The 21,543-nt window shown below is 42.9% G+C and overlaps 1 protein-coding gene across 1 annotated transcript; it reads left to right on the top strand.

Moving 5' to 3' along the window:
* Window positions 1-10,005: 10,005 nt before the first annotated feature.
* On the top strand, window positions 10,006-18,712 carry nol4la (nucleolar protein 4-like a). The gene is made up of 9 exons (XM_035657198.1): window positions 10,006-10,081; window positions 11,596-11,705; window positions 14,105-14,246; window positions 15,534-15,814; window positions 15,917-16,102; window positions 16,535-16,723; window positions 16,833-16,952; window positions 17,090-17,279; window positions 18,495-18,712. Exons 1-9 carry the CDS (start codon window positions 10,021-10,023, stop codon window positions 18,710-18,712), a joined length of 1,497 nt encoding a protein of 498 aa, XP_035513091.1. The 5' UTR covers window positions 10,006-10,020.
* The last annotated feature ends 2,831 nt before the right edge of the window (window positions 18,713-21,543 follow it).

Here is a 21,543-nt window from a genome sequence, read left to right as displayed (position 1 = left end):
AGGGGGGGGGGGGCTACAGGGGTATTAACGCCAACTTAGAAAGATGTCAGATTCACCTTTGTGTGCTTTGTGGCTCCAGCCGGTTTGATTGGCAGCGATTCATCAAAGACACGAGCCCTCACTGTCCCATCTGAACCGAGCAATACGGTGTCTGCGTCCGTGCGTCGGCAACATCGATGTGTCTTCCTCTGAGAGAGCAAAGATGGGGTTTAAAAAACACTCACATATCTGTTATGTTTTATAAAGATAATATCATTGTGTGGCAGCCAGTGTGAGTCTCAGTGTTTGCACCCCACTTTTCATTGTCCTGGGAAGGATGCGAGTCGGCTCGCAGGCACTCGTTGCTCTGGCAACACCTGTGTAGTCCAGGATAGTCTGAATCTCTGCCGCATTTCATTGTGTACGTCCCCACATTAAGCCCCATAAAGCCAGTTTCTTTGCACGAGAAACATTAAAAAAACATTTAATTTTTACATTTGATGCAGAGTGGCAGCTGTGCGTAATTGGTGACCACGTGAGGGGCTGTTGCGGAAACAAAAGGGTCTGCTCGGGACTGATAGCGACATACGCCCACAGTTGGTGCTCAGACTTCACTTCTCTGGATTGGGGCGTAATGGAAGTCAGGTCACCACACGTCCCGCTGCACGTTGCTGGGACCGCAGGTGTATTCAGGGTTAAAAACCACACAATCTTCTTCTTCTTCTTTTAACGGATCGCCAAAGATAAACGTGTACATGGTGAACTGTCAGCAGTGCCCCAGTAGCTCGCCTATGTGTGCGCCGGCGCCCATTTCTCTGTGTGGTGTTTGGGCCTGCTTTGCCAGCAAGGAGACAACCACCATTTTAAATAAGCGCCTTCAGGGAATAATCTCCCCCCACCCGCCCTGTTGGGACAGAGTCTCTCTGGACCTCAAAGAGCAGAAACACATTTTTCTGGTAACAAACTAAAGGAGGTTTTTGGCACCGATTAGTCACCGAATCCTTTGATTTTGGTTGAATATCACTGATCCCTCCACAGGTGTTTTACCTGTGTGAATGCACAATTTATATTTAAGCCAACTGCCTTTACAAAACTCTTCTAATCTCCACTCAATATTTTGTTTCCCTCTGGGCAAGAGGGCAGGTGTGATCTGTCTCTGCAGGTGCAGATGGTGCCTGAAATGTGTTGTTGATTAGCTTTTGTCTGTGACTCTTGTCAGTTCCTGTTGATTGTTATATGTCCTCTTGTCAAATATATATTTATATATATATATATATTTATATATTATATCAATGTAACATTCTGTAGGTCAGCCAACAGCCTAATTTCCCTTTGAGGCCCATCTAACATAATTCTTTGAGGTTAAATTAAACCATTGGAGAGGCTCAGTCTGCCTGAAAAAGTGTTGCTCACTGTTTATTGGAGAGGAGTTCACACGCTTTGTAGCTAATATTATAAAGCAGGGGGAAACCTCCCCCTGACTCAGCACCACTTGGGAAATTTAAACAACAAACAAAACATCAGCCAACACATGCTGCTTCTAATGATGAGTCAGACGCAAGAAATCAACCAGTTTAAATGCATGTGACTGTTAGAAAGCGTGATTTTTGATTTAGCGTTCATGGGCTTTATAAATAGGCCTGTCCTGGGCCAGTGGAAAAGTGACACACACACACACACACAAGCAGCATACACACACACAATGGTCACTGCCTCCTCATAAGGCTGCAGGGCCGGGGGCGTGTCTCTGGAGCTCCAGCATTGGATGCCCCGCTGCAGCTGCTCCCAGGGTGTGCCAAGTTTCTGTATGGGGGCAGGCATGGGGCTAAATGACGGGAGGCTGGGTGGGGGTAGGGATGGATGGTGGCTGATGTGCAGACAGAGAAGGTCTCTTCTATGTGTCAGTGAAGCATACAAGGCGGCTTCAGTGTGTGACGGGACAGAAAGGCAGGGCACAGTAGCACTGGCTCAGTGTAGATGCCGTCTTTTCAAGCCAGGACACAGAATTATTTTTTCTTTCTGTGTTTTTCTGTCCATCTCTGTCCTCCAGCCCGCGTCGTCTCGCCCCTTCTGTCTGCACAACTCAGAGCCCTCGCAGTTGCTCAGAGAATCCAGCAGCCCTCAGTGTGGAGATGCAACCTCGTTTAGCTCTCATTATGTCCTGATTAGAGGACGCTACAGAGGAGGAGGGGAATAGGACCAGAAACAGACACAGAGATGCACCACAGAATTGCACACTGCGTGAGCAACAAGACTTTCCCTGAGACGAAGGGAGTCAGAGTGCAGCCAGTTTTCAAAAGAAACGCTTAAACGCCCTGTGCATTTCCTTTCAGCTGACGTGAGCATTGTACTGAAAAAATTGAAGTACTGCGAGCTGTTTCTTTTTGTTGCCATGCCAACTGAAATCTGTAAATATCTCTGTTCATCTCTCACAAATCGGTTTTGGTGGACATGCTCTCACATAGACACACACACACATACACACATACATGTATATAACAGTTCAGAAACAGTGAACATGATGTTCAAAAGTGAAAGTTGAATCGTGCTTACTGGAGATGCTTTTACCGTCAATATCAGCTTGTGTAAAATCTTCATATTTTAACTCGTATGATTAGTCCAAAACTATTATTATTATTAAGTCTGTCAGAACAAAAATAAACAAAGTGTCCTAAAGCTGAAACCATTAATAGTTGATCAGCAGAAAATTAACTGGGCAACTTGGGCTGCAACTTAGAATTATTTTCAATTATCGATTAATCTGTTAATTTTTTTCTTCGAATAATCGTTTTGTTTATAAAAATGTCAGATGTCAAATGTTTCCATTGGCTAACTGTCCATTTGAAGCTTCATTTTAAGAATAATTTGATGTTCAAAAGACTCGAAACAATTAATCGTTTATCAAAATAGTTGCAGATTATTTTCTGGCAATCAACTCGATTAATCGACTAATTGTTGCAGCCGTATTGGAAACTATTTAGATAATCAAATAATCTTTCTCCAAAAATCTCCATTTTTACAACCAATAATACAACATTTTCTGGTTCCAGCATCTCAGATGTGAGGATTTGCTGCTTTTCTTTGTCTTATTTAATAGTACACTGAACATATTTGGGTTTTGATAGGATAAAATAATTTCATGATGCCACCTTGGGCTCTGGGAAGTTATAATGGACCATTTTTCAGTATGTTCTGACATTTGATCAACAAGAATATCCATTGATTCATTAAAAATTGTCTCCAGATTCATCGATAATGAAAATAATGGTGAGTAGCACCCTTAAAGTGACAGCACAGCATTAAATTAAACAGGACGAACCACAGAAAGTGGTTTCAGAATAGAGAGTTTAATCACGCTATCAATTTACAAAATAAAGGTTTGTCTCGGGACGTCCTCCCCTCCTGTAGAAACCAGAAACCACTATTCATAGTCTGTGTCTTAGAAAATGGGCCCTAAATGTTTGTGCCTCACCGTCAGCAGGGAAGGGGAACATCATCATTATTATCTGATTAATTAGTCCACATTTCCCCTGAGAGCTCCTCTTTTGTGGAAGGGCCACAGAGTCAAAAGAATACTGGCCCTATTATTCAACATCATTTGCATTAATGCTATTTTAGCATAGCGGATCTCCAGTGCTTTTGTCCGATGTGTGTTTTTTTGTTTTTTTGTGTTTCAACCCCGCTCTGGCAGCGCTTATTAGGGGCAACACATGGGCTCACACTCATGGGTTCAAACGGCAAACGCTCACCGCCCCACACAAGAATCACCTTTTCGTTTCATTCGTCATCAGTCACAGATGGATGCATTTACCTGTGTGTGTGTTTGTGTGTGTGTGTGTGTAGTGGTGGTTGACTTCATCATCAGGTGCTTAAAGGTGGAGGAGATGTGTCTGTTTGAAGCTACACTTCTTTGTTTAACGAGTCAAACTGAGATTCATAAAGAAATGTCAATATGTGTTAATTTCAGACGTTACTTTGACTTACCGTAGTGATGAAATCCATCCATCCCTGCACATACGTGGTAGTTTTCTGTGTGTGTGTGTGTGTGTGTGCGTGCGTGCATGCTCGTACAAAGAGGGGGTCGCTGATCGCATGCTCTGTGTTTCCTCCCTTCAGCACCCTCTCTGTTGCCATGGAGAGACCGTTCTTTGCTTTCCCATAGGAGGAGAAATTAACACCATTTTTAACTGGCCCGGGGGCCTCCCCCCTGTGTGGGAGATTGTCTGAGTTCTGCTCCGCACACATACACACACTCTCACGCACACACACACACAGAGCCTTTAAGACGGCAATAATCTTCCTACCACACCGCTGTCATTTTTAATACCTTTGCAAGGCCAACATTTAACAAAGTGGGACAGTATGATGATAGGATGAAAATGGTGAAATGGACTCTGGGAGGTGATGATGTATGTGCGAGTCATTTACATACCATTTTGAGTCAGTGACTGGAACGTCAACAGTGGCAGTCTGCGGGGCCGGTGGGACTGTCTCTGTCTCTGGCTCTGTGGGATATTGGGAATGTCACACACTCTATCAAATAATGTTCATCATGGGAGCAGCCGAGAGAGAAACACACACACACACACACGGATGTCGGACAGAGGGGTTGAGCTCAGTGCACCTAATGTGGATTTAATGACAAGGGCTTTATAATTGAGGCAGAGAGGAGAGAGGAGGATGATGGTGAAAAGAAATAGAAGGGGATGGGATTTATTTTAAAAAAAATGTGGAGGTAATATTCTATTTTATCAGGTTTTTTTTGTTATATGAACCTTTATCTTCCCCTTGGAGCACACACACACACGCACACACACACACACACACACACAGGGATTGTTCCATTTACGTGTCCATTAGCCAGTTGATAGATTTACAGAGGGGAGATGGGGCTTTAAAAGATGACCTGTTGTCACATCTGCAGTGAGATAATCTGAGTCATGAGTACTGTTGACACAGCCATCTTTACTCCCTACTCGCTGTCAAACACACACACACACAGAAAGTACCTGAGCACACATCACTGCTGCCTCAACTTAAGCTACTTATTGTGCACCTACCTTGCAAAATAAAGCACCACATTCATGTGAACGTTGCACCTTGACTTTTAAAGTTAAGTGCAAGGCTAAATTGAGATTTTTTGCATGTCACAGGAGTGTTTATCCATTCACCCGTGCAGCTAATTCCTTGTATGATGCATCTCTTCTATCTTTGGCGGCCTGTCTTTGTGACCCAGCTGCTTCCCGTGAACCCCCCCTTTACTCCCTCCCTCCCTCCACCATCTCTTCCTCCTGACCTGCCTGTGTGCAGGACTGCTCCTCTCTCCCCTCAGTGACTGCTACAGTGTGTATGTGTGTGTGTGTGTGACTGCCAGCGGGGGTGGGGGCAGCCGACTCAACCCCTCCAGTCTCCTAGCAACAGAGCGGTTTGGTGCGGGACAGGGAGTGCTCGCAGGGGATGGGGGCTGGTTGTACAGTGGCTGGGGGAGAGCAAAGTCCTACAGGATTAGAAAGATAGAGAGAAGGAGGAAGGAGGAGAAGGAGGGTGAGAGTTTTTGCGGTGTTGTTGGTGATTAGGGATGCTGACATGTCTCCTTTGCTCTTTAAAACGGCACGCTGCTGATGAGACCAAATATCTACGGCGCTGTTCAACAGCTGTTCTCCTCTGAGATGCTTCAGCTACAAGCGCTGCCCGGTAGACACGGCGTGCACTTAAACACACATGGCACACACTAATACACACACTCCAAAGCATGTTGTGTTCAGAGGTGAATGTTTAACTCCCTGTTGACTTGTGTTTGGAAACTAAAGAGCTTATTGGTGCAAAGGGGCCCAAGAAGGCCTTCAGATAGCAGGACTGATGTGGTGACTAGTGATAGAAAAGCCTGCAAGTTCTTACATGAGGACACAAAAGTTAGAGCTTCATTAATGTATTTATAAAGTAATTAGTAACTATTCTGATAATTGATTGTTTTTTTCAAGGAAAAATGCAAAACAATCCTTAGTTCCAGATTCTGAAATGTGAAGATTTGCTTTAAAATATCTCTATTTTGTATCATTTTAAACTGAATATCTTTGGGTTTTGGACTGTTTGTTGGACAAAATAAAAATAAATTTCAAGATGTCACCTTGAGGCTTTAGGAAATTGTGATTTGTGGGCATTTTTTTGAGAAAATAAATCAATAATGAACATAATATTTGCAGCCCTGCACAAAAGCATTGCAGATACAGGTCTTAGACTCAGACTTCAGCAGAATTAGCCAAGTTTACCACCAGGTGGGTTGCAGTATTATGTACGTGTGTTTCTTTGGTTGGATTTTAGGGAGGGCTGCTCGATGTATTGACAGATATTGCAATATAATTCACAATTAGTGGGGATGATAATTTCTGCATCACAATTTTCTGTTGGGGTCTGAACCAATCAAACATGTTTTGTTACATCTGGAGAACAAGCTTTGTAGGACAGGGCATCTCTGCAGCACTAAAGTACCTCATCATATTGCTCTTTTGTCACACATTTGACCTTTTATCAAAAAATTTGCAGCCTCTGCAAGTATTGCACTTGGCCATATTGCAATTTTGCTAACATTTCGATTAACTGTGCAGCCCTAATTCTAGGTGGGAGGATGCATTCCCAGCAGAATATCCAGTGTGTATGTTGGATATTTTGTTGGGGTAGAATTCAGTGGAGGATGCAGCAGCAGTGTGGGTGCACTGCACACCCCACAGTTGTATGAGATTATCTAAATCCAGCGTGAATGGACCTGACACCATTGTCCCAAGCAGCAGCAGCAGCAGCAACAGCAGTGGTGGCGGCGGCGGCGGTGGTGATGTCACTGGGGGAATGATGATGATACCTCCAAGTGCGATAGATTACAGCTGTGATGATGAGGTGGAGGATCGCTATTATTTCATTTATTATCATTACATTTAGCCCATGCTGACAAGGGAGAGTGGCTAGAAAGAGAGAGGGGGAGAGAGAGAGAGAGAGAGAGAGAGAGAGGGAGAGGGCCGGATTAAAACAAACCCGCTCTGTGAGCTGGTTTTAGTTGCCATGGCAACGATCATTACCTCGCACTTGGGAGAGCAGGAGCAAGGAGAGAGAAGAGGAGGGGGTGGGAGGTGGAGGGGTGGGGGCAGGAAAGAAAGACGGGACGGAGGTAGGGGATGAAGACATGGAGGCAGGAGAGAGGACGCAGTTGGGGGAAAACGAGAAAATGAAATGTCAGATCCCAGGAACTGTGCAGAAATGTCAAGGAGAGGAGGGAGAGAAAAAAAAGTGTGATTTCTCAATGCCAGGGGGACAACTTTTTGAACTCCGGACCCTCCTCTCACTCAAACAAGAAAAGATCACTCCCCACCTAGAACCCAATCTCCACAAAATGTCAGAGCTTGTCTCATATCTGTGTGGAGGAGATGAAAAAAAAACCTAATTAAAATGCCCAAATCCATTTTTCTCCCCCATTTTATGCTTGCCGGGGCACTTTGAAATATCAGCAGGTGCAGAAATATAAAGATAAGTGGGAAAATGCAAAGTGTTGACTGTTTGTCTGGAGGGAATGAAGGGGATGAGAGAGTTTCTTGGAGGAAAAAGATGGAGGCAGAAAGGAAAGAAAAAGCCCCATGTGGTGCTGCGGATGGAGGCTGTTGTCCTGGCGATCCCACTTGCACGGCGTGTCACGTGACCCTTTGCCCAGCACACCTGCCCGGGAGAAATCAGTGGCAGTTTCTATGGCGACAGGGTCAGCAGCACGGGCGCCAGAGGTGGTGGTAGGAGGGACTGTCGGTCCTGTACAGAGTCTGTGGTGTTATTTTTAAACATTGCAGAGATGGGGTGATGGCCGGGCCGAGACTTCTCCACCTGAGAGAGAAATGTAAAGACAATGACTGCTGGAAGGAGGTCTGGACAACACAAAGGTTGTTTCAAGTTTTTTTTTTTGTCAGTGCTGGTGAGGACACCTTGTGCATGACTGTCTGTAACCACATGACCCATGACTCATGTGCCTTAAAGGTCCTTCTCACATCACATGGATGCAGGAATATAACTATAGCTGTAATATCAGAGATTTCCCGCTGTAGATGATACAACACATGTCTGTGAGCCTGAGGCGGGGAATTAAACTAACCTCCAGTCTTCTGTCTGTGTTTTCAGTGTTCAGATGGGAATTCGGCCCAAGACAACTCCTCCCTGAAGCGTGTAGCCGTGGTAGAAGACTTCTTCGACATCATCTATGCCATGCATGTGGAGATGGGCGCCGACCCGGGCAGAGCACCCAAACATGCAGGCCAAAAGAAGACCTACAAAGCGGTGGGTACTTGCAGGTTGCAGCTAACCTGGCACTGCTCTCAGTCTCAGCATCTCTTTATACTTGTTGATATTGAATATATTATCTCAGTAAAGTCAACATTACCCTCTTGTCTTTTCATCAATATCTACATCACGGGCAGGGTTGCCTGTGGTGCATGAAAACAATTGCACACAAAAGAAAAAGAAAGGTTGCCTACACAGAAACCTTTTTTATTTTTGTCTGACTTTACAAGGACTTTGTCAGAAAACATCTGTGTGTGTGCTAGCAGCTCTGTGAGGATACAGGACATACATGAACACAGCTCTATGGATGACAATCAGTCAGTCGGTCCGTCCACAACTTTGGTCCAGACTAAAATAACAACTTCTTAATGGTTTTTCATGAAATGTACAGACATTCATGGTCTCCAGAGGATAAACCCTAACTCTGGTGATCTTCTAAATGTTCCTCTAGAGCCTCCGGCCCAAAGACGTTCAAAACTAATGACACTCCCATCAGCCTCTGCTGTACTTTGTAGAAGTGCAGCTGGAGTGAGTTTTAAAAAAAGAATCAACAGTCCGGTCTTATTTATAAATTTGGTCCGCAAAGTGAGGTCAGAATTCCTTTTAGGGGCTCAAAGCGTCCAAACGTCGCTAACTAAAGGCAGCACCCAGAGGCCATCAGATTTTTTTTCCAGTCAGAGACAATAGGCTATACATCTTAGCTCTGGCAACACAATATATCATTTTTAGCATCAGAAGTTACCACGGGAACTACTTTTAACAGGAAAACTGACTCTGGAACAAAGGCAGTATATGAGTTTACTTAACAAACTGAGGTGTGTGGTCTCGGTTTGGGTGTGGTGTCCTGACAAAACGAGGGGCTTTGCATGCTGCATTAATGCAGTGTTAGGGGGTTTAGCAGGACTTTGGTACCCCTCCTCTCCTCCCTCGCCCCCCAGGAGTGGAAAAAAAAATCATAGAGCCAATTCCTCCTGCCCTGTAGAGAGGTCCTGTCACGTCTCATAGAGTGTACCCTTTTGAGGAGGCAGCATCACTGGGGCAGGGCATAATATGGAACTGTCACTGTGGCCTTCTGGGAGGCGCACGTTCCTCTGGGTGGCCTTTCCCTCTCAGCTGCCTCAAGGGGCCATGAGGGGTGGAGGGGGGGCGGAGCAAAGGGGATAGGGAGCTGTGGCAGTGGTGATGGTGGTGGTGGCGGCAATGGGCCGGTGGGGGTGGGCACCCCTGCTGCCTCTCCATGGTCACGTGAAGGTCGCATTTTACAGGGAAACGCCAGAGGGGGCGAGGAGGGGAGGGTGGCATAGCAGCGGAGACAAACAGAGGAGGAAGGCAGAGCATGAGACTGAGAGGTGAAGATATGAGTCGACCGCACCTGAGAGTGCAGGAAGAGGAAGAGAGATGACAAACACTTGTGTTTTAGGGTATCGCAGCAGAAATGTGTACAAGGGAATCTGGAATTAGGCCATCTCAAGGCATGAGAGATCGCCCAGAGGGAGGATTCCTCCTCATGCCACATCGAGATAACACATAATCACTGACCCCAAACTTTCACACATGCATGGTACGAAAAAAAACAACACCTGCACACATTTTGAGTTCAGCCACAGCCTGAGCCGTATCTGCTGCCATTTTTTTGTTGTTGCCGTAACCCAGTCTCCTCTGCTCACTCTCCCGGCACAGATAGCAGAGACCTACGCCTTCCTGCCCAGAGAGGCGGTGACTCGGTTCCTAATGAGCTGTGGAGAGTGTCAGAAGAGGATGCACATCAACCCCAGCACGGCAGAGTTCAAAGGTAATGGCACACATCTGACCTGTGGATGGTTCGCTAATTCTGGAGACATCATTAACTGATATGCTATTTTTGAGATTAACCTTTAAGAGTGGATAATTCTCTCATCCTTTGACATACTGACATGGAAAACGGTTAATTAGGATGTTGCAATGCATGCTGAGATGGTATGAACCAATCAATCTTCTGTTACAGCAGTCAGACATTGTTGTTATTGTGGGATAATTTCATCATAAGATTCATAGAAATGTTTATTTGGTTTTTATCACGTAAGGAGGAGGTGTTGAATGACAGACATGGCAAGTTCTCCATTGTCCTGTCAGACACTAAATATGAGCTGATGTGATCTTAGGTTTTTTTGTACTTTGAAGAGTTTTTGAATCAAACCATCATTAATAAAACATATTGTATATATCCATCACCGACATGATGTAACAAAGACTCAAGAGGACCACATCTCTGGGATTGTATGGACCCACTGGAACGATCAGAGAATCCCTCTAGTGGTCGGTCTGGAGACTGCAGACGGCAGATGTATGATTTCAGTTTGTTTCCTACAGTCAAGGCTACTTGGTTGGATTTCAACCTTTGGCAGGATACAGCAGCACTTCTGCCTCAGTCAGAATTTGTCTATTTGATCTGCTCAGACTGTAAAAGGCACAGAAATGTATTATATTGGAGTCCAGTTTGAATTCTAACACTGTAAAACTTAAATGAATAGTCTGGCCTTTTATTTGCGTCTATATGGGACAGTTCTTTAATTCCTTTGGCACAAAACTCAGAAAAGATGGAACATACTATCCGACTGTTTATTTAAACCGGTATGAATATTACTTGAACAATGTATCAATTAAGTGATACTGATCTAACAATATGTAACATGGTAATAGCTGATTCATGGCAAATGTTTAATGGTTCTTTCTAATGGTTAAAAGTATGGGAGTGAGAGGCAGCTGAGTTGTCTGAGGGGGGCCCAAAGATATTGATATATTCATATTTTGTCCACCTCAGAATCTCACAAATACAGTCTTGTACAGGGGTTTATATGTCTTATAATATCAAAGTTATTTTAAGTAATCAAATCTCTGTTTACTAATTTATTTTCTGGGTGGGTTTTGGTGGAAGAAGCATTTGTATATGGTGTAGTTGGTCAAGGTGGAGTCAACTATTTCATACAGTTTGGTACTCCAATCTATAATGAGGCATTTTTTAATAAACTGATTGTATGTTTTATACTTAAAATCTGAATCTAAAGTATATCTGTCAGACATAAGAAGTACAATATTTCTCAGTAAAATATAGTGGAGTAGAAGTAAAATAAAGTTATAGTAAGTAAAGTACAAGCATCTTAAAATTGTACTTAAAAGAACTATACAGTACTGAAGTAAATATACTAGACATGACTCACTGAGGATTAGTTCTAACTTGATTCATTTGCTTTCTTCTATATTTATTAAACATTCAATTCACAATCATTATTTATAATATCCTGTGATGTTTTTTGCTTTCTTTGTCAGAAAATGACAGACCAACCTCACTGGTCCCGGACCTCATTGATTACAACATGCCTCTTACTGCCACCTACCTGAAACAAATGAAACTGCAGTGCATGACTGCCACTGAGAGGGTAAGTACCTCTCCCTGCAAGTGGGCCGTGAATGTTTGTGAAGTGTGGGCACACATACAAGGTGTCCTGATGGATTAATTAGAAAGCCAGCCGTTGTTAAGATCTCCTTTTCACCATAATTGTATTTGTATTGACTGCACAGATTGTCTGGTTATTTTCTTTTTAAGTCTCATCGACGCTGTAGGAAGAAACACTTTGTGCAGGCACAATGAGACATCCTTCCTCTCAACTTTTAATTCAATATTAAAGAATCAGAGCAGTCGTCCTGCTGGGAGGAGGAGCTCAGTGTGAAATGAGGATTAGTAGATGTGCAGAGTGACGTCATGTGTGAGACCACTCCTATGTGTGGCTGTGACAGAAACACTCAGAAACCACTGTCACTAAAGTGCAGGGAGCGGTACTTGATGATGATAATGTCGACCTCACTCACGCATAATTAGGATTATCCGGAACAATGACCCAGACTGTGATTTGCGGGTGAGTACAAATTAACAAATGCTCAGGCTGTTGGACGCATCTGTGTGCAGACTGAGAATGAGCAGGCCAATAATTTAATAATTAACCATCACAGAGGGTTATTGCAGTGTTGTAGGAGACTTGTAGTGATTTGTTCCATATTTCTGCTGTGGTGGATTACAGAGCAGTTTAAAAGCAGCAAGGTTTGTCCTGTTGACAAAAGCAGAATATTTATGAGTGTGCATTTAAGTCTGCTGCAGCAGTCACTCCTCCACTGTTTGAATGTTGTTCTGCACAACTTTGTCTCTTTGACATGTGGTAAAGATACAAACTACATACAAAAAGACAAAATGAACATGTCTCAGAACTGGATACAGGCCTACTGTAGTTATAAAAACACCACTGAAATAGTGAAAATCAAAGTCCAACATGATATCTCAAGATTGCTGGTTTTGTCCATAAAGACTAAAACCCAAAGATATTTCATTTACTACCACATATAAGACAAATAATTAAAAGAGCTTGAATCACTGAGTGTTAATCTGTACAATTAACCAAATTGTAGATTATCAAAATAGTTGTATCAACTTCTGAATATATTCTGTACTGTATGTTGTTGTTTGTCTTAATTGGTGAAACAAAAGTTTATTCTAAAATATCTGAGTAAAAGGTCACCAAGTGCTTCAACTTCATATCTTGGCTCACCTGGTCTCAGTTTTAAAAGTAATCCTCCCCCCATTTTATCAATTATATACTTTCCTAAAGCATTAATGATGCTACATTTCCAACAACTTAGAACCTTTAATTATAGACTCTTTCCTTCGCTCTCTTTTCAATGCTCACTTGGTACCTAATGGAGCTGTCACTGAGCATTTTGGTCCTCCTCAAAACCCCTTACAGAGGGACGGATGCATACTCCCAGGAGTTTAGGCCTATTTGTGTGCTCGTGCGGGGGGAATGATGAGATGACGAGATGCATTTCTGCTCTGTTTCCATCCATTTAGTTTTGCCCCCTTCTGCCAGCTGACACATGACAGCGTGCACGCAGGCCAATAGTTAAGTCACCATTTATGTTAGCATGACGTAAACTGGCCTGTGTCGCTCTGTAAAGCTCAGCACTGGTCACAAATGTGGTCCTGGCTGTTCAGCAGATGTAATTTCTGTAGTTTGAAGCTCGGTCTTTGAATAGTTTGAGAGATTACGCCGCTCTCCTTTGCTAATCCTTACCCCCATGCTTTACTCATACTCGTGTTACGCCACAACAAGCATCTTTAGGGTCTCTACGTAACAGGAGTTAAAAATAGCAGTGCTCCAAGAAACGTTACTTAACAAGGAGGCTCCTGCGTTTACTGTTGGTTGACTCCAGCATGTTTTATTAAATAAACAAAATGTCCATTAAAGGGTAGGTTCACAACCCTTTCAAGCCATAAATGTATGTCGAGAGCGTTATTTGGTGCTGTAATTGTACTTGCTGCCCATACTGGCCTCAAAGAGATTCCTTTTGACGGGGGACAAAACCCACAGTCAGTCACTTTTGTGCAAAAATGCAATCTCAAATTCAACTGAAGCTACAAGAAAGTCAAAAAAATACCGCACAAAGAAGGAATGTAATGCTAGGAATACTAACCTTGAAGAGTAACCACTTGATTTAAAATGCATTGTCTTCATTACAGACTGTGGATATTGTACCACATCGCTCACAGGAATTTCTTTGTGGCTTGTATGGACAGCAGGAATGATTACAGCAACCAATACTGCTTTCCATCGCACATAAGGGGGTGTCAGTATTGTTTGAAGATAAACTTCAAAAAGTGTGTGAGATGCAAAGAGACATTGTGATATCTTCTTTTTCTCCCTCTATCTCTCCTGCATGAATGGGAAACTGAAGTTTTTGTCAAAAGTGTGAGAATCCCTCTCTCTTCTCTCCCGCCGTCTCCCTTCAGGATGACAGTTCGGTGAGCAGCGAGGACATGAACAGTGCTGAGCCTACATGGATCGCAGCTGAGCAGCCCCCAGTGCCTGAGCCCAGTCCACCTAACGGAGAGAGAGTCAGCAACCAAACAGCCACCGTTAAAGAAGAGGACGGTAAGACATCACTAACTGTGGACATAACCCTCTTGTGCTGTAATAGCTGTTATTGTTTTGGGTCCTTTTTAGTTAGTATTTACATCTGGAATTTGAAGGTAAACTCGTTACATATAAAGGGTACAGATTGGTGCTACACAGGAAACAGCTTGCCTCGTTCTTAGTGGACTAATCCAAATAAATCCACTCTTACAGGGGGTGGGACACCACCGCAACCCCAGTCCATTGTGCACCCCTCTCTCTCTCTCTCTCTCAGGGTACAGGGCTTAGAAAAGTAGGACAAAGGCTGATATTAACCTTCATAGATTAGGAACCACTATAGAAAAGACTGAAAATAGGGCAAAACATTGAAAGGGAGAATTACTCTGTACTGAGTGAACATAGGTGTGCACAGAACACGTGTAGAGGCACAACTAAACTGGGTTAAAAGCTTTAATTTGTACACACCAGGAAGTGAAGGCTACCTTCCCCCCTCCAGTCCCTCCTCATCTCTTTTCATCTTCACTGTTGAAACTTTCTAAGATCCCCTTCCTTCTACCCTGTGAGTTGTTCAGGACTGTATGAGAGGTAGGCTGATAACCAGGGACTATGATTAATACTATAGGGATCCGGTCAGGCACAAAGAGACACCGGAAGAATCCACTTTTTCACAAATTTACTGCATAGTCATGGTTTTATCTAAACAGAAAATGTGTGCCACGTATTAATTATCATAAAATAAATATAATATATATGGAATAATTATCTGGCTATGTTGAATTTAATAAGAATGAACACAATGTGCAATCATTCTCAGTTTCTAACTTAACATAAGTAACTTGAGCATTAATATATTGCAAACATAAATGCACTACTAAGTACAAAGAAACTCATATTTCCACATATGGCTGCCAGTGAGAGTCCAGGTTTCTGCTGCAGGTTAGGCAAAAAGTGTCACACCTGTGCTAAAACCTCTCTATATAGGCTCTAATCAGATCAAGCTCCTCCTACTTCCTTCTCCTCTTCAGCTAGCTCCTCCTCCAGACCTGCTCTTCACAACAACCCTAACTTTTATTTATCTTGACAGTTGACCCCAATACCCACTTCCTTAACAGTTTCAGAGAGCACCCTATGAGGCAGAAAGGCCCCACCCCCCTGTAGTCACACACCCACTCTGTTGTTAGACAGAAATAGTTCCCATTGTAGTAAACAAACCCACATTTGTACTAAATGATGAAAAACATCTGCGCATCTCATCTCTGTATCTGCGTCTTCTCCCCTGTCCTCTTCTTGCTCCCCTTCGTCCAGATGACGACTCCTCAGAGAGCGGGCTGCCGGCCCTGACCTCCCCGGAGGTGCTGGCTGTGGGCGGGAACCCCCCAGATGGTGGGGCCCCTTACGGGGAGATGGCAGAGAATGGGTTGAGCGCTCCACTGGACTTCAGTACCACCTCACCCTCATCCTCTTCAGAGGATCAGCAGCCGGTCAATCTGAGCGACAGACTGCTGCCTGCAGGGAGCTCGCCACCAAACTCTTACCCCGCAGACCCCAACAGAAAGTACCCCATCAAAACCGAGTATGCCAACAAGGTAAGAAACTTTTTCTTTCTCAATGAACAGTAAAGACAAACAGCTCTTGTGTCTGTAAAATCTGTAAAATGTGTATTTTTGTGTGTTTCTGTGTGTTTCCAGTCCCCTCCTTACAGCTCAGGAAGCTATGACTCTGTGAAAACTGAACTGAGCATGAGTGCAGAGGATCTGACCTCTGGTCGGGCACAGATAATTGACGACGACGACGATGATCACGATGACCACGATGACAGTGACAAGATCAATGACGCCGAGGGTATGGATCCTGAGAGACTCAAAGCCTTCAATGTAAGTAACCTGTCTAACTGTTGCAGTTTCATTAAATCCACATAGATACAATACAGTGCTGTTGTTATCTGTGGCTCTCCAGTATGATGGATATCAGCCAGCCTTATTTCTGTGAGAACTACTATCTGTGCATTTCTGAATCTAATGGAAACATATAGAACAGTAGAGTTGCAAAAAAGCAATCACGAGAAATATTGTCCTGAATATGAGCAATGATTCAATTTCCATCGCTCCTGTTTTCATCACCTCCCCCTCCCTCTTTATCCTCTCCTCTTCCGCTCTACCTCTAACGCTCCCCCTTCCCCTGCCTTCCCTTTCCTCTCTTTTGTTTTCGACTCTCACACCCCTCTCTCTCTCCACCCTGCACCCCCACTCCATTTTTTCTGCTCTACATCCTCTTTCTCCCCTCCCCCCTCTCTCTGTCTCTGTCAGATGTTTGTGCGTCTGTTCGTGGATGAGAATTTGGACCGCATGGTGCCCATCTCCAAACAACCCAAGGAGAAGATCCAGGCCATTATTGAGTCCTGTAGCCGCCAGTTCCCAGAGTTCCAGGAGCGCTCCCGCAAGCGCATCCGTACCTACCTCAAATCCTGTCGCCGCATGAAAAAAGGCGGTTTTGAGGTATAAAGTGTCCTCAGCTAAAATGTTGTCTGTACAAATCTAACAAACAATCAGTAAGTCTAAGAAATAAAACATAATGAGCAAAAATCTCGCTGACCCTTGTTGCCAGATACGACCAACACCTCCTCACCTCACCTCTGCCATGGCTGAGAACATCCTCGCTGCTGCCTGTGACAGTGAAACTCGAAATGCTGCCAAGAGGATGCGACTCGATGTGTACACGGTAAATGTCTTGGCAGTTGGTGTTTGTGAATATGCCCAGCAGGGATTAGGGAATGTGCGAGGACAGTCACGCATCATTACCACCAAACTGCACAACATAAACTACAATATTGTGCCCAAATTGAAACATTTAATTTCTCATAGGATGAGCCCGCTTCCGTTGACAAGCCCAACTCGAGGGACCCGGCCTCTGTGACCCCGTCAGGGTTCTCCATCTCCAGCGCAGCTTTTGCCCAAGACCAGCTCTACACCAATGGAGGCCTCAACTACAACCTGCGGGGATATGGTACAGTCGGCAGCAACCAGCAGAACTCTGGTGCTGCACAAACCAACGGTGAGGAGCCTCCGTCAATCAAATAATGTGTCTTTTTAATGCTGTGTATTTAGATAAGAAAGGGTATTCAAAGCACTGCTCTTCTAATTAAAGGGTTGGTTGAGTTTCATCCTTGATATGAATCACTTTTTATTTGTAGTACTCACAGCACTGATTAAAAAAAAAACATTCAAAAAATGTAATAGCTACATGTCTTTGAAGAAATAATGTCCCTGTTTCTCTGAATAACCCAAAGAACACGCGGGTGACTTTTTCTTCAGCAGAAAGTATATCCATTTAAAGTGGTGTTGGTGGATTGTCTAAAATAACAGGGACATTGTCTTTAGAAAGAGAATTGCTGAATAATTTTATTGACTGTAGGAATGACAGTTTTATTATGTTGGCCGGTCGGGTCCAGACTGAAATGTCTCAGCATATTTGAATTTATTTTAATTGATATGGACGATGCAATTTAACATAGTTCCAATACAAAGCATGAAACTATACAGAGAGTTATTAAGAGAGTAATTAAACCCCTCTAGTTTGGCTTTACATGAACAGTGTAATTAAAACATACAGCTTTAAGTATCATAAAATACAATAAAAAACACCACAGTACATCAGTAGACATACAGATATGAACCACAATACAGATTTTGTACATTCATGTTGCCCAGAGAGTGAATCCTAACGGCTTTTGTGATCCACAGACTTTTAATCTCAAAAATTTGCAATTATTCAGTAAAATATCTCAACATCTACAGGATGTATTAGTACTAAATGTTAACCAGACATTCAAGGTTCCAAGGTGTTGTATCCGACTAACTTTAGTGATCCTGTAACTTTGCCTTTAGTCCTTTAAAATTTCACTTTATCTGATGCTTTGACTGAATACCTGCAAAGCTAATCACGTTCCCATCAGCCTCAGCTAGTTAGCATGTTATCATGCCAAAGTCAGCGTGTAGCTCAAGGCATTGTTTTGTCTTAGATACAACTAGAGGTGACAGAAAAATTTTTTTTGGGGAACTGAGCTTTCAATAAATTTTTTCCATCAACATTTTTTGATAAATCAACATCTTTCCTTCAAGGTTTTGAGCTCTTCTCTGATGCATCTCTGAAATATGAGATGAGCAAGTTTTTTTCCCATTAGTTCCTGAATATTTATTTCTTATAGTTTGATTTCTTAGCATAACATGTTCCCTGATGTGTCTTTGTATCTGTTTCTTAAACCCCCAGGTCCCACAGATTTGAGTATGAAGGCAGTCGGCCCAAACTCCTCCACCTCCAGCTCCAACAGCCACGGTCAGGGAGGCGGCGGTGGCGGAGCCTCGGCTCAGCTCAGCCCTCCGGAAGTCACAGCAGTGAGGCAGCTTATCGCAGGATACCGGGAGTCTGCCGCCTTCCTGCTCCGCTCAGCAGACGAGCTGGAAAACCTGATCCTGCAGCAGAACTGAGTCCGAGCCAAAACCGTGGCGAGACCTTCTCCTAGCCTGTCCACATCTGTCGCTCTCGGTCACACATATTTGGGCAGACTTGCATACAAAGACACAAATGTACACGAGTGATACTGCAGCGCACAGTGGGTCCTGTAGGTATGGTACCTTTTCTTATTCCCACATGTTTATGTATTTGGACGGGCCAGAACATATCACAGGCTGAAAAATGTTTATTTATGCATTTGGTTCACTTTGACCTTAGTGCCCTGTTATCTGTAGCCATTCATCCCATTCAGTTCATTTTACCACTTCAACCTCCATTCGTCTCAGGAAGCGATGATCTATGTGAAAAAAAAAGACCTGCATTGGTGCACAGTGGTGTACCAGAGGTGTTAACCTTAAATTTGCTGTGACCATAATGCCACACTGGCTCATTTGTGCAGATGTTTGGACAAATTAATGGTTAAATAGCAGTGATTTAGTGTCATTACCTTGTTTCTATCTTTACACAAATGTAAAATATGCTGTACAGTGGCATGATTTGATTAGGTCGTCTGAGTTGAGTCATTTCTAAATGATAACTCTCTCCGAATTCACTTCTGCATTGCGTTCTGAAAGTCCATAGTTGAATCGCTGCTAAATCAACTTACCTGTTAACCTCAACAGCTACTGAAGGACGTGCTGACTTACACATGCGCATAAAAAAAAGTAGAGAAAAGGAAAAGAAAAACAGGACAGTGTTTATCAGTTTTCTCCTGTACATTTTGGCCAGAACAGTCAAGTCGTGTGGTCAAAACTATACCTCGGTCCTCCTCTGTTGGAGTGGTTTCCAGATTCTTAGGGCATGTCGTGACTAAGAGACAAAGACTCATTACCCAACATGACTTCATTTTCAATTATTTTATTATGAATATTTCTATCACGGGCAATTTCTCATTACTTAAAAAAGGAAGGAGGCTTTTAAGAAGCATGGGTATGCAAATTGAGGTCACAGACACCTGTCAGGGAAAAAAGGAGATTAATATATTGTTTAGACTTTTGGTTTTTATAACCAGTGGAAAAAGGTGCAATATTGAAGATAATCAGTAATGGTGTGCTTACTGAAAGGACTTTATCAGACTTGCTGAAGTGTTTTAAGGCAAAACAGGGAGTACTTTACCACAATCTCCTCCTGCTGTAACTGTCAAGTTGTAAAAAAAACAAGAAAAAAAGAAAAAAGAAATGATATCCCATGCAGCATTGTAGCCAATTTCAATGTTGTTGTTTGTTGTTAATACTGATCTTTATTGCTAACCTCATAACTGAGGCACTTTCATGTATTGGGATCAGTCAAAGGAAATGAGACCTGGCAGAAAAATGAGACTTAATGTTGCACGTCTTTTTTTATTTTTTATTTTTTACTTTAAAGTGATTTTGGGGTCATTTTGTGTAGGAATTGTTCTGTGAGTAAATTGTTTTTTAAGTTAAAACTGGCACATTGAGCTCACATGCATCCATTCCTGACAGTCACATGAATGCAGCGGTATCAACCTAACATCCATATGGCTTTACTGGATGCAGTGCGAGTGTGTGTGTGGGCTGCTCAGTCTCTATCATCCCCTCTGACCTCTCTCCCTCATCTCCACTCATTGATATCATGTCTGAAAAACACACTGTTTGAAAAGAAGCAAGAGACAATCTTAAAAAAAAAGATGTAATCGCATCACAGTTTACTCTCCCAGCTTTCTGCTATGGTGTGTATGTGTGTGTTTGTGTGTGTATGTCTGTGTGTGTGTGTGTGTGTGTGTGTGTGTGTGGTCTGAGGGCACACGAGTACTCAAAGCCGATCTAGAGCACAGTCTCACAACAGACACATTTAATGGTGAGTCACTCAGCACAAAGAACTGTTGTGTAAGTGTGTGTATGTGGAGTATTTTATTTTATTTTTTGTATTTTTATTTTGTAAGTGTTGGTATTGACAGTATGTTGATTTTCTGTTTGTGTGTAAGTGGAGTGACCCAGTTTGTACAAACATCAATCTGTGAAGATTTAATTCAGTTGGCTGAAACATTCCAAACTAGGACAATGACTCTTCAAGCAGCCCCGAAAGCGGCTCACACCTTATTGATTTGTCAAAGTTCAAGAGAGATATATTTCTGTATTTATCACAAATCTATCAAAATTTATCAGTTATTTATCATTAATCAGTCCGTCATTCACATAAACTTCTCACCACCGCCAGACCGGTTCAGAGTTGGATTTACATTTTATTGCCATGTCATGATTGGGCTGCATTACATTTTACATTTAAATTATCTATTGCAAGTTTGGAAGCACTTTATAGCTCAGGATTAAGGTAACATAACACAGTGATTTGAGTGTGTCTTTACCTCATTTGTAATATCAGCTTCAGTTCAAACATAGTGAGAACTGATTATAACAAAGGACAGTTTGATGCAGAAGCAGCTCTCAGTCTGCTTTATCAATGACTATATATATAAAAAATAAAAAAAAGCAAACAGCTCCTTTTTCTCCTGTTTGAAAAGCTTATCGGAGCTCAGTTTGAACTCATCAGTTTGAATGGTCCACCTCAGGGGTGTTTCATAAAGGAGGCGCCTTTAAAAAAAAAAAAAGCAGGGTGTCTCGTAAAAAGAGCTGAACAAGGATGAATCTGTTTCATAAAGTTGGTTTAGAGAAAATGTGAGCGGTCGGAGTTGAGTCTGGTTTATTTATTTCATGACATTGAAACACACAAACTGACATGTTGGGACAAAAGAGCACAGTTCTGCAGCCACAAAGCAACACATATTAAAACATAAAAATATCACTGCAGAAAACTTACATCACTGGAATAAACAACATAAAACAGA

Source organism: Morone saxatilis, unplaced genomic scaffold (genome assembly GCF_004916995.1).
Source record: "Morone saxatilis isolate NCDOM2014 unplaced genomic scaffold, NCSU_SB_2.0 Contig15, whole genome shotgun sequence".
Lineage (NCBI taxonomy): Eukaryota > Metazoa > Chordata > Actinopteri > Moronidae > Morone > Morone saxatilis.
The sequence above is the reverse complement of the archived record's forward strand: the minus strand, read 5'-3'. Positions and strand labels throughout refer to the sequence as shown.

What these genes read in the sequence shown, in the direction of transcription:
- nol4la (XM_035657198.1), top strand. Translation starts at nt 10,021, where the DNA reads ATGAGCTGTGGAGAGTGTCAGAAGAGGATGCACATCAACCCCAGCACG. An exon ending in CAGCACGGCAGAGTTCAAAG is followed by an intron (nt 10,082 to 11,595) that starts GTAATGGCACAC and finishes TTTCTTTGTCAG; the next exon opens with AAAATGACAGACCAACCTCA. An exon ending in TCGATGTGTACACGGTAAAT is followed by an intron (nt 16,953 to 17,089) that starts GTCTTGGCAGTT and finishes AATTTCTCATAG; the next exon opens with GATGAGCCCGCTTCCGTTGA.